A 12,389-nucleotide genomic window follows, 5' to 3' on the forward strand; every position below is an offset into this window, starting at 1 on the left:
TTCCATAAGCCAATTCTGCCTATCCATTAGGCCAGACTGGCCTTGGCAGAGAGGCTTTCCCAATTTGAAAAGTAAGATAAAAGCAGAATATGGGGGAAATCATATTGTTTGACCTGTGTGATGATGTCCCAGAATCAGGAAGGGAGGGCGCTTCCTATAAGTGGGTTCAGAGTAGGCAATCCATCCAGAGACCAGAACACTTTTAGTTGTTGGAGGGAGAAATAAATTATCCCACCACTGTGCTCCAGATGCTCCTGAGGGTGCCATTTGGATGGAACTTCTTTCTGAGAAACAAATGAAAAACATGCTTTTCAACCCTCCTGGCCCATGCTTCTTTCAAGCATAGCTCTGATCCCCTCTTCTAGGAAACTGACTTGAGTTGCTGGGCCAGGTTAACTGGGTGTTAGCAATTCCATCCCCCAACCCCCACCCCGCTTCGACTTGTATTGAAATAAAAACCACTATTTGAAAATACAAACATAAGAAATAATTTTTTACCTTGTTAATTACAGGAGGCTCTTGGGATATTTTTTCTCTGCCTATAGTGATTTTTTTCTGCCTTTGGTGACTTTTTTACTCTGGAAAGTTGCCACTCTTCCTTTTGCTGGCATTTCTCAGGTTGGTGCATAGATATGTTAGCAATTGTCTCTATACACCAGGAGTTTGGGTGGCAGCTGTGGTTGATCTCTTATTGACGATTTGCAATATGTGGTTCTGTACATGGGAATCTTTTTTTTTTTTTTCAACGTTTTTTATTTATTTTTGGGACAGAGAGAGACAGAGCATGAACGGGGGAGGGTCAGAGAGAGAGGGAGACACAGAATCGGAAACAGGCTCCAGGCTCCGAGCCATCAGCCCAGAGCCTGACGCGGGGCTCGAACTCACGGACCGTGAGATCATGACCTGGCTGAAGTCGGACGCTTAACCGACTGCGCCACCCAGGCGCCCCGGGAATCTTTAATATCTACCTTTAAATATCCTCTCTCAACCATCTTTCTAAATATCTTATATTTGGGAAAAATCCAAATTTATTTAAAAATGAACATATGTTAGCCTTTTTAAGTTAATTTGTTCATTAAGCAAATATTTGTTAATCACTCTTCCATTCCTAGACACTCTCCCAGGCCCTGGAGGTATAGAAATGAGCAAGACAGAGGTGGTAAAAAATCTCATGGATCTTACATTGTAGAAAGAGAGGGGAGTGATGAGACTGAAAATGAATAAAGAAGTAAATATGCAAATGCCATGATATAATTTAGGTAGCTATAAATGCTCTGAGAAAAATAAAATTGGGGGATAAGATTAAAAAGTATTGGAAATGGGGTGAAAAACACCACTTTGTGTGGTCTAGAAAGATATCTATGGAAAAGTGACATTCAAGCTGAGACTCCAGTGACAGCCATGTCACTGTCTCTGGGGCTAGAGTATCCAGGTAGAGAGACTGTCAATGGCAAATCCTCATATAGAATGAACTTTGCAGGTTCAAGAAACTGCAGGCCACTGTAACTGGAACTAATAAATGATGAGAAGAGTGGAAGGGATGGGATCTGAGAGGTAGTGTCTCAGGATGTCTTCACTTTAAGAAATTGAGAACTGTGACTCAGACTGGATTAGACAATAAGGAAATTATCTCACAGGGGATGTTTGAAGATAGGCCAGGCTCCAGGGTTAGTTGACATCATCAAAATGATCTATGACATCATTAAGATGCAGGTTTTCTCCACCTCTTTACTATGCTATCTTTTGGCAGCTTCCCTTATGACCTCAAGCTGGTTGCGGTTGGTTTAGATACTATATTCAAGCACAATACATGGAGGAGAAGAAGGGGATTCCCAGAAGCAAATCATCTAATTTCCTTTCCTGTATCATTTGGCTGAGTTTGGATCTCAAGCCCATTTGTTTAAAAAACAGCGGTAAGAATGGAGCTACCACGTTTGTTTATTCTCAGTTGTTATCAAAATGTGGTCTCTGAAACAGCAACATGAGTATTACCTGAGAATTAATTAGAAATTTAAGACTTAACAGAGAAAAGCAAATATCATATATTTGCACTTACATGTGAAACCTAAAAGCAAAACAAGACAAATGAATAAACAAAAAGTGGAATCAGGCCTATAAATATAGAGAACAAACTGATGGTTGCCAGAAGGAAGGAAATGGTGGGGGGAATGGGCATAATGGTTGAAGGGGATTGGGAGATACAAGCTTCCAGGTATAGAATGAATAAGTTACAGGGATAAAAGGTACAGAATAGGGAATATAATCAACGGTATTGTAAAGCATTGTATGGTGACAGATGGTAGCTATACTTGTGGTGAGCATAGTATCACATATAGACTTACCAAGTCACTATGTTGTAAACTTGAAATTAAAGTAACATTGTGTGTCAACTATACTTCAATTTTAAAAAAGAAATGCAAGACGTACAGAATCAGAAATTCTGTAAGTGGCATCCAGTCACTAATGTTTTTATAAGACTTCCAGGTGATTCTGATGTACACTCAATTGTTATTCTTAGCTTTAAAGCATATAGCAAAGAGAACAAGGTATTAATTTGTGAGATATATGGACAGTTGTAACCTGTCTCTAAGTTTGAGAAAGTCAAAGAAAAGTGATTAGCAGTATTTCTACAGGTAAACACAGGCTAGGGAAGCTCATGTCAACTTTACCATGTCTTAAGGCAAAAGGAGAGAGGAAAGTAGATTTTAGTTATACCTAGAACATTAAAGCAGTGCCTAGTCTAAGTAAATTGGTGGCATAAATGAAAGGTCACCTGGGATTTGAATAAGATTAACTCAAACTCCCATTTCAAGTCCTGGAGCAATCCAGTGTCTTTCAGAAAGTTTATAACTTTTGGACGTGAGGTTTGTCTTCCTTCTTCTTCTTTTTAAAACTTTCAGAAAGCAGACATTATTTTTTAAGAACAGTTTTAAATTTAGAACAATTGAACAGATAATACAGAGAGCTCCCAAATGCCACCCACCTGTTTCTCTATTATTAACATTTTATATTAGCGTGTTACATTTGTAATAATTAATGAACCAATTTTGAGATACTGTTTTTAACCTAAGCCCATAGTTTATTTAGATTTCCTTATTTTTATGCAATGTCCTTTTTCTGTTCCAGGATCCCATCCAGGGTGCCACACTACAGTTAGTTGTTGTATGTTCCTCTTGGATATGATGGTATCTCAGATTTTCTTGTTTTCCCGACAGTTTTGAGGAGTACTGGTCAGGTATATTGTAGGATGCTTTGCGAATGAAATTTGTATTATGCTTTTCTTGTGATTAGACTAGGCTGATGGGTTTTTGGGAGAAAGACCAAAGACATAAAATGTCATTATCACTGAGGGCACACATCAGTATGATTTATGAATACTGATGTTGAGCTTGATCATGTGGCTGAATTAGTGTTTCTCAGATTTCTCTATAGGGTGGAATATCTACATAATTTATTGGTAATTCTTCTGCGTGGGAGATTTGTCTCTTTTCCCCATTTATTAATTTATTTAACCATCCATTTATGGTTTTTAGTTTTTGGGTTATAATCCAACGCTACTTCATTGTGTTGCTCAAATTATTTCAGCTTTGGCCACGAGGGACTCTTTCAGTTTGTTCCCGTGACTCTTTAAATGCCACTGGAAGTTTTAGTTAGGGGAGAGAGATTCTTTGATATATCTGCTGAATAGAGAATAGATTGTAAACAAAAGCAAGAATAAATATAGGGAGGAATTTAACCTAGAGAAAACTGAAAATGGCTTGAACTAAAGTGGTAGCAATGGAGATAGTGAAAGGTGGCTGGATTTGGAATATGTTTCAGAGGTAGAATCCACAGTGTCAGCTGATGAATGGCATGTGGGGGTAGGGTAGAGAGCTGAAGGGAATGAAGGAGACAAATCCTGGATAAAAGTAAAGGACCAAAGGCCCAAAGAATCAAGAGTAATAGGTGAGTGGTGGTGCTATCAGGTGAGGTAGGAAAGTTGGCAGAGGATCAGGTTTTGAGCTTGGAAGTAAATTTCTGTGCTGGGCATGTTAAATTTGTGGTTTTTTTTTTTTTTCTATTTTATACTTTTTTTTTTTTTATTTTTTATTTTTTAATATATGAAATTTACTGTCAAATTGGTTTCCATACTACACCCAGTGCTCATCCCAAAAGGTGCCCTCCTCAATACCCATCACCCACCCTCCCCTCCCTCCCACCCCCCATCAACCCTCAGTTTGTTCTCAGTTTTTAACGGTCTCTTATGCTTTGTCTCTCTCCCACTCTAACCTCTTTTTTTTGGGGGGGGGGCATGTTAAATTTGAATGCCTATTAAACATGCTAGACACATTAAGTGAACAGCTCACAGGTTTGCAAGTTGATAAGTAGGTTTGAACACAGGGAAAGGTCATGGTTGGAGGTGTAAATTTGGGAATGCTTAGCACCTAGATTGTATTCAGAGTCATGATAATGGAGAGTTCTGTAGCTACATGATAATGCTTTTAGGGAGGGGAGAAAGACCCAATAAAGAAGACTATGAAAGAGAAACCAATAGAAAAAACCATGGAGTCCGATGTCATAGAAGCCAAGGTAAGAATGGATTTCAGAAAGAAGGTAATAACACTGCAGAATGCTGCTGAGAGATTAAGGAAGATGAAAGCAGAAGATTTCTCATAAATTTGGCAAAAGGGATGTAGGTGGTAATTTTGAAAAGAGCTATTTTAGTGGAGTGGTGGGGATGAAAGTTTGTTTAGAGTGGTTTCAGAAAGAGTAGATAGTGAGAAAGTAGAGAATGACTATTGGCAACTCTACATTAATTTTATTGTAAGAGGTATCAAAAAATGGGATAGTAGCTGTGAGGTAATGTGGGTGTTGGTTCACAAACCAGCCCTCTTAACTTGGAGGGCAAGAAGAGACTGAATAAAGAGGCAGACTATTCCAGATTGGTAGTTTTTTTTTTTAAGTTTATTTATTTATTTATTTTGAGAGAGAGAGAGAGAGCAAGCAGGGAGGGGCAGACAGAGGGAGAGATTGAATCTCAAGCAGGCTCCATGCTGTCAGCACAGAGCTTGATGCAGATCTGGATCTCATGAACCATGAAATCATGACCTGAGCTAAAACAAAGAATCCTCATGCTTGACTGACTAAGCTGCCCAGGCACCCCAACATAGGTGGCAGGTTTTAATAAGCAAGAGAATTTGTTTATAAACCTCATCTTGGACAGCTGAAAGATGAGTATATCTCTGCACCCACTTGCCAGAATCTTAAATGTTTATAAGGAGGCCTTAACTGGGTTCAGTCATGTAATATGTCCAGATGGTCTCAATGACTCCTTATTTTCTCAAGGCTGTGTCCTTGGTCAGCCTCTAGTACAGGGAAGGCAAAGAAAATGCATATTCCAAGGACAAAAAAGTGAGCAATGAGCCTCTGATTGCCCCAGTCCAGTTTGGAGGTCAACCAGCTGTCACATCCTTTTGATGACCTCTTCAAATTTTTTTTAATGTTTATTTATATTTGAGAGAGAGTGAGATAGCGCATGCACATGCACACACTCGTGTTGGGGAGGGGCAGAGAGAGACTGAGACAGAATTCGAAGCAGGCTCCAGGCTCTGAGCTGTCAGCACAGAGCTTGATGCAGGGCTTGAACTCACAAGCCCCAAGATCATGACCTGATCCGAAGGTGGACTCTTAACCAAATGAGCCACCCAGATTCCCCTTGATGACCTTTTTAAATAGTGGGCTCAAGGAAGATTTTTTTTAAAAGATATGAAATATTTAAGTATGCTTGTATGTCAGTGGGAATGATCCAGCAGAAAGAAGTAAAATGATAATTAGAGAAGAGAGGAAATTGTTGTTATTTAGCAGAAAACAAAGGGACTTCAGTATGGGATGGTTACGTTTGAGAGGGAAAGAGGATATGAGAATGTCTGAATATTGAGAAGTCCTAGGAATTAAAGAGAGTAAGTAAAATATGCTAAAGGCAAACTTTAACTTAAATTTAGGACTTGGGTTGCTACAATTCTGGTGTTTAAATCTGTAGCTAAGTCTGGATAGACATCTTTTCTGCATGTATCTTAAACTGAAGGGTTGTATAGGGATGAGTTTCCTGAAAAGATGCAAAGAAATACAAAGGAAATTAAGCTAAATTGAAAAGCATGCTGGCTAAAAATTTACCAAGGGAGATTGTAGGAATTAACTATAGCAAGATAGCAGGAGTATAAACAAAAAAAAGGGACATTGAAAAAAAATCAAATGACAATTTTAATTGGCTTCTGAAGGGGAGATAACTTGGATCAAATTGAAAGTCAGAGAGGAAAGAAGAAGGTTAATTGGACATGGTTATTTATAAGTTTGTATGTCTTAAATTTCTTTGTCTATGAAAGTACCAACTATGTTATGCTTACGTAGGCAAGAATTGTGTATGAAAAAACTAAGCACATTCTGGTGATTTTTCAGAAGTATACTGACAGTATCACCTTTGAAGAATTGCATTGTGACCCTTTCAAGACAAGAATGAGAACTCTGCAGTTGACAACGTGGCCTGAGGGAAGAAAAAGAGAAGGACAATTACCAGGATGCGGGAGTAGCACATGTGCCACGCCACATCATTCCAGACACTACATTCCCCCTTCCCAATACCTCATTTCCACCCTGTATGCATACAAATATTTCTTTCAAAGAAGAAGGTAGCTATTTTTGAAAGCTGATAGAATGGGATGGTTAAGAATTTGGGCTTTGGGGTAAATTGTGTTTCTTCTCAGTTTTATTACTCATTATTTAACATTTTTCAGCTAAAACTTTCTCATCTGTCTAATTATAATAACAACAGTACTCTCATATTCCGTGAGATTAGTGTGAGGTTTACATCCAAATCATACCCAGAATCACACCTTTTTAAAGAAAAAATACTTTCATATACGGAAGAGGAAGCAAATAACAAATGATGAACTACAATGTCTAGGGTGTTTTATGTACATTATAATATTTATTATTGTTATAAGTCTTGGAGTTAGTTGGTTTTGTCTCCATTTTACAAATGAGAAAACAGACGTTGATCAAGGTAATTATCCAAATCCACTCAACCAGAGGGTTAAACCCCTGTCTGTCTGATTTATAAACTATGCTTTTTCCCTTACATAATGCTACCATTCACTCCACTGATTTTAAGTTGAGGCCCAAAATAAATTAAATAACCAATATAATTGTGATTTGTATTTGTTTTGGCATACTGTTTACATAGACATGCCCACTGCTATTCCCACTATTAATTTTAGAAGTGTTTTTCAATGTTGGCTGCAAATTGGAATAATCTAGGCAGATTAACACCATTATTGGCCTGGATCTGATGCAGAGATTCTGAATGAATTGTTTTGTAGACATTTTTAAGCTCTCTAGGTAATTCTAATGTACAGCCAAGATTAAGAAGAATTGCACTAAAGGAAACTCGATTCCCCACAGCCTTTTTGAGCCGCAGTGGTTATTTTTTTGGGTCATATGATCCTGTAATACTCCCTCTTTCCCCTACAATTTGTTGGGTTAAAATTAGTTTATAGGATGATTAGTGGCCCATGGCATATCTTTATATAAAAAGATTGTATGGGCTAATCAAATGCTCTCTTTTTTGAAATTCAATTGGAAAATACCAAGAAAAGAAAGTTGTAAGCTAGTAGTTTCCAAACTTTATTGGGCATTAGAATTAGCTGGAAGCTTTTAAAACTTTCAATGGCCTGCCTTAACTCCTACACATCTAGTCAGAATGTCTAGGGTGGGAGCCAGGCATTAGTGTTTTTTTTTAATGTTTATTTTTTGAGAGAGAGGGAAAGAAAAAGAGAGAGAGAGAAAGAGCATGCACTCAAGTGGGGGGAGGGCAGAGAGAGACTGAGACAGAATTGGAAGCAGGCTCCAGGCTCTGAGCTGTCAGCACAGAGCCCGATGCAAGACTCGAACTCATGAACCGCGAGTTCAGGCCCTGAGCGAAAATCAGACACTTAACTGACTGAGCCAGGAACCCCAGGCATTAGTATTTTTTTGAAGATCCCAGGTAATTACAAGGTGCATCAAAATTTGGGAACCACTGCAGTGAAAAGATAGGAGCTTAAGCCTAATGGTCATGATGTAGAGCAATATTTTTCAAATTTAAATGCTGATTCTGATTTAATAGGTTTGGGGTAGGGCACAAAGTTTCTAACAAGCTCCCAGGTGAATACATAATGCTGGTCAACTGTATTAGCATTATGCCGAATACATAATGCTAGACAACTCTCTAAGTAGCAATAAGAATCTAAGAAACCGTGGGGGGAAGCACAAACCAAAATGAGGAATGGAGATTATGAGATTAACAACAAAAAAGATATAGAATAGAACAGCACTACAATAAAATTCTCTGAGCTCCTGATGCTGAGATTTGAAGAGTTTCCTTGGATATAGAAAGAACTTTAAATGCCTGTTGTTCCTTAAAATCCAGTTTGGATTTTCTGACCTTCTTGGTGTGTGTGTTTTTACACTAAACCTTTATTAACTGAAGCAAGCTGCACCAGATACTTTGGTTGCTTTGCAATTTGTTCCTTTTTGTATTATTTATTGTGGCAGAACAAACTACCCCTGAAACTTAATGGGTTACAACAAATATTTATAATCTTATAGTTTCTGTGGGTCAGGAATTCAGGAGCAACTGATGTGGGGGATTCTGGATCAGGATTTCTCATGAGTCTGTAGTCAGGATAATGGCAAGGGCTGTGTTCATCTGATGATGGAGCTGGAGGATCCGTGTGCAAGAGGCTCATTCATAGGGCTGTTGGCTGGAGACCTCAGTTCTTTACCATGTGGGATTCTTTTTAGAGTGTTCTAGTGACATTACCATTTGTTTCCATCAGAGTGAACTATTCAAGAGAGAAACAGATCAAGATGGAAGCTGCACTGTGTTTTCTGACCTATAATTTAAGCAATAGACCATCACTCCCACTTTATTCTTTTTGTTAGAAGTGAGCCACTAAGTCCAGGTCATGGAGAAGGGCAATTAGAGTCCCCCTATTGAAAGGAGTGTCATATAATTTGTGGACATATTTAAACAACCACAGGTGTTTCCTCTTTGACATAGCCATATGTTTTAGAGAAAGCTGTTTACACCTGCTCTAGGCGGATGGTTCTCAAAGAGCATCAAAATCTCCATAACTTGGGAACTGAGTATGAAAACACCATCCCTAGCGTGAAAGTATTGTGAGGGTGGGAGTCAGTGATCTGTGGTTTAACAAGCTGTCCAGGTGATTTTAATTCACACTCCAATTTGAGAACCATTAGCCTCATCTGGTCTTGGTAATTCAATTACCACTGTCAGCTGGGAACCAAGTTCTGGCCAATTAGCTGTGAGTGGGTATATATTGGGGGCTTCTGGGAAAAGCTTAGTTGCTATAAGGGAGCAACTATTGGCAGTGCTTGGTTTTGTGGTTTTGAAGTGGCTGCAATTTGTCTTCTTACCCGATTGAGGTGGAAGGCATGAGTTAGAGCACAAGTGGCAGATCTTTGGAGATGGATGGCTGCACCCTGCACCACTTTACAGTAGTCTGTGTTGCGGACCTGTGACTAGGTGAGTTTGTAAATTCCCTTATTATTTATGCCAACATGAGGCAATGTTGTCTATTACATGCTGTTGAAATCCTGGTTGACAATCTAAGTGGATACTTAAAGTGGTCACCTTAGTGATTTTTCTCAATCCTATCTGTGTATTTGGGCTATATGGGGGATTTAAAAAACATAATTTTGGATCACTTCTAGGGAATCTAGCCCATGTTGAATTTCTCAAGAGGTGATTTTGAAGTACAGGCAGCATTGAGAACCATGGGTGATTACAGTTACTGAGATTCTATTTGTCCAGCTATCGAAACCCATTTTGCCTTAACATTCCAAACTATGGTGAGAGTTATAAAGTAAAAGAAGTGGGTGGGCAGTATTCCTAAAAGTGGAATAAGACTGTCATTTTATACAGTTGATGCTAAAATAATATTTGCTAGGTTAACATGACCACTTTTCTAAGTTTATAAACTAATTCTCTCTGATGTTTCTAGTTTCTTCTCAGTCCATGGGTGGTTCAGTCTGAATGGTTATAGAGGGGTGTCTGTGAGGAAGCAATTCTTGTCAGTTTCTTGAGTCATTTTTGTTGTTTTGCTTGCATAAAAAGGCAACTCTAGCAACACTTCTCAAATGTCTTTGGAAAATTATTTCTGGGTTAAGGATCTTTTTGTTTCTCCACCAACTTCTTAACATCACTTATTATTATGTAATTATTATTCCATTCTGAAATATCCCAGTAGAAGATGGGCTTCAGGATATTCATTATATAATTGCTGGATGTGATTGGGCATTGCTGGTAACCTAAGTTTCCATCACTTGGAAAATGGAAAAACAAAATAGGGTAGTTGTGCTCCATGGAAGGCTGTACTGAGAAGAAAAGAACAAGATGTACTTTCAGCTGCTTGGTTAGGACTAAAAAACCTCTTGTTGAATGAAAAACATAAACAGCAAAGTCTATATCATAATATAATTTTTAGAAGTTGTAAAACAGATCAACTTCAATATATAATTATATTTAAAGGATTATATGTAGCTTTGTATGTTTTTACACATGTATACATTTGAATTTATGTAATTAGTGTTAAACACAGTATGCTTTATGTAAGGGGAAGGAAAGGAGAAAAACTAGTGATGAAGAGGAGAAATCTAAAGCAAGAGTCTTGCTGGCTGGAGCCTAGCCAGGAATGCCAAAAGAACAAAAGACTCTTGCAAGGAACAACGAGGGTTATCCATTTTCTGTACCTGATAACACCACCCTGTCCTAAACTTAGGACGGCCTCTAAAACCTTGAAAAACGCTGTGGAATTTAAAAACCTGTAACAGAGCTTGAGAATTTCATATTAAATAGTCATAAATAAAAGGAAGTTTAAGCCTAAAGGCTTTGTTTAAATGAGTGTCAGGGTGAACCTGCGTTTGTACAGGTTGTGCAGGTGAAGAAATTGTTAAAATGTAGCCAGTGCTCCACTTGCTTCCTATGAAATTCACAGGAAGATACTGTGTGGACTAGTGGAGCCCCTGTTGTAACTTCTATTTTGAGAGTTAAGTGGAAGCTCCAGGAAGGTGAAGACCATTTCCTTCATATGGTGTGCCAGTACTTAGCACTGAGCTGGGTCACATGGTTAGTCCCTAACAAACATTTTGTGCAAGAATGAATTAGATGTTTGTTTATTTTTGAGAGAGAGAGAGAGCATGAGTGGGGGAGGGGCAGAGAGGGAGGGAGACACAGAATCTGAGGCAGGCTCCAGGCTCCCAGCTGTAAGTACAGAGCTCAAAGCCAGGCGCCCCTCTTGCAAGAATGAATTAAAAGTGTTTGGCACAGAGCTGCCTGGATAGCTTAGTTGGTTAAACGCCTGACTTGATTTTTGGCTCAGATCATGATCTCACAGTTGGTGAGATTGAGCCCTGTGTCAGGCTCTGCGTTGACATCAGGAAGACTGCTTGGGATTATCTGTACCTCTCTCTCTCTCTGCCCCTCCCCTGCTTGTGCTTGGCCGTGCTCTCTCTTTCTCAAAATAAATAAATATGAAAAAAAAAGTAGCAAAAATATTGGGCAGGTTAAAGCTTCTGAAAGTCTAATTTCTTTAAGTGGCATATTGGTGAATCTTATTCAAAACTTCACTCAAATATACACATATAAATTAAACATTTATGTGGTAGTGTGGAAAAATGCTTGAAGTAAAACTTGATCTTAGTAGGATAAGCAGTATAGTCTAATGATCAAGGGTTTGGGCCTTGGACATGGACATGGTGATGTGACAGTCTTACCCTTGGATCATTCTCCTCACCGACACCTGGTAGAACCAACACTCTGTAGAGCTGCATTTCTTGGGTTCTTAATCAGGCAGGCTCATGAGGAATTCTGGAGGAGGGCCCCTAGCAACCTGATGGAGCATGCTTTCCGGGCGATTCTAATACCGGGTTAACAGGTGAGAACTCCTAGCTTGAAACATTCATTATCCTACATTACCTTCACTGTTTCTCTTTTGAGACCCATGCTTTTACTTGAACATTTGCTTGAGGATCCAAAATAATTGCTGTATTCAGACCATGCCTATTTTTCTACTTGGAGATAGTGGGAAACAAAGTCTTGTGGTATACCATATGGAGGTGGGTTTTGCCTTCAGTGGAGTCTGATAATACTCATTGTCTGGAGGCTAAAAGACCTGCTGGAAAAAGGTGAAATATAAAAAAAAATCAACATTTCACTGTAATGAATCATTCTTTCTACTCCTATATTTTAGTATTGTTCAAGGTGACTAAGCGTGTTTTCAGATAAGTGTAAGATGAGGTACATAGGAAAGGATGGCAAATGTTTAATATTAAGATCTGAAAATCCTGATGGG

General features: G+C 38.7%; 1 protein-coding gene across 1 annotated transcript; it reads left to right on the plus strand.

Annotated features, from left to right (window-relative positions):
- The first annotated feature begins 1,765 nt into the window (after nt 1-1,765).
- LOC144616562 (uncharacterized) lies at nt 1,766-7,146 on the plus strand. The gene is made up of 4 exons (XM_078447713.1): nt 1,766-1,913; nt 3,127-3,185; nt 4,486-4,569; nt 6,436-7,146. The coding sequence occupies exons 1-4, from the start codon at nt 1,811-1,813 to the stop codon at nt 6,667-6,669; spliced, it is 480 nt and encodes a 159-aa protein (XP_078303839.1). The 5' UTR covers nt 1,766-1,810; the 3' UTR covers nt 6,670-7,146.
- Nucleotides 7,147-12,389: the final 5,243 nt, after the last annotated feature.

Source organism: Panthera onca, chromosome B3, assembly GCF_046562875.1.
Source record: "Panthera onca isolate mPanOnc1 chromosome B3, mPanOnc1 haplotype 2, whole genome shotgun sequence".
Taxonomy (NCBI): domain Eukaryota; kingdom Metazoa; phylum Chordata; class Mammalia; order Carnivora; family Felidae; genus Panthera; species Panthera onca.

Excerpts from the sequence above, each read along its gene's own strand:
- LOC144616562 (XM_078447713.1), top strand. The coding sequence starts at position 1,811 with ATGGAGGAGAAGAAGGGGATTCCCAGAAGCAAATCATCTAATTTCCTT. Across the intron at positions 3,186-4,485 it reads TGTTCCTCTTGGATATGATG|GGAGGGGAGAAAGACCCAAT; the intron begins GTATCTCAGATT and ends TAATGCTTTTAG. Across the intron at positions 4,570-6,435 it reads CCGATGTCATAGAAGCCAAG|AAGTATACTGACAGTATCAC; the intron begins GTAAGAATGGAT and ends GTGATTTTTCAG.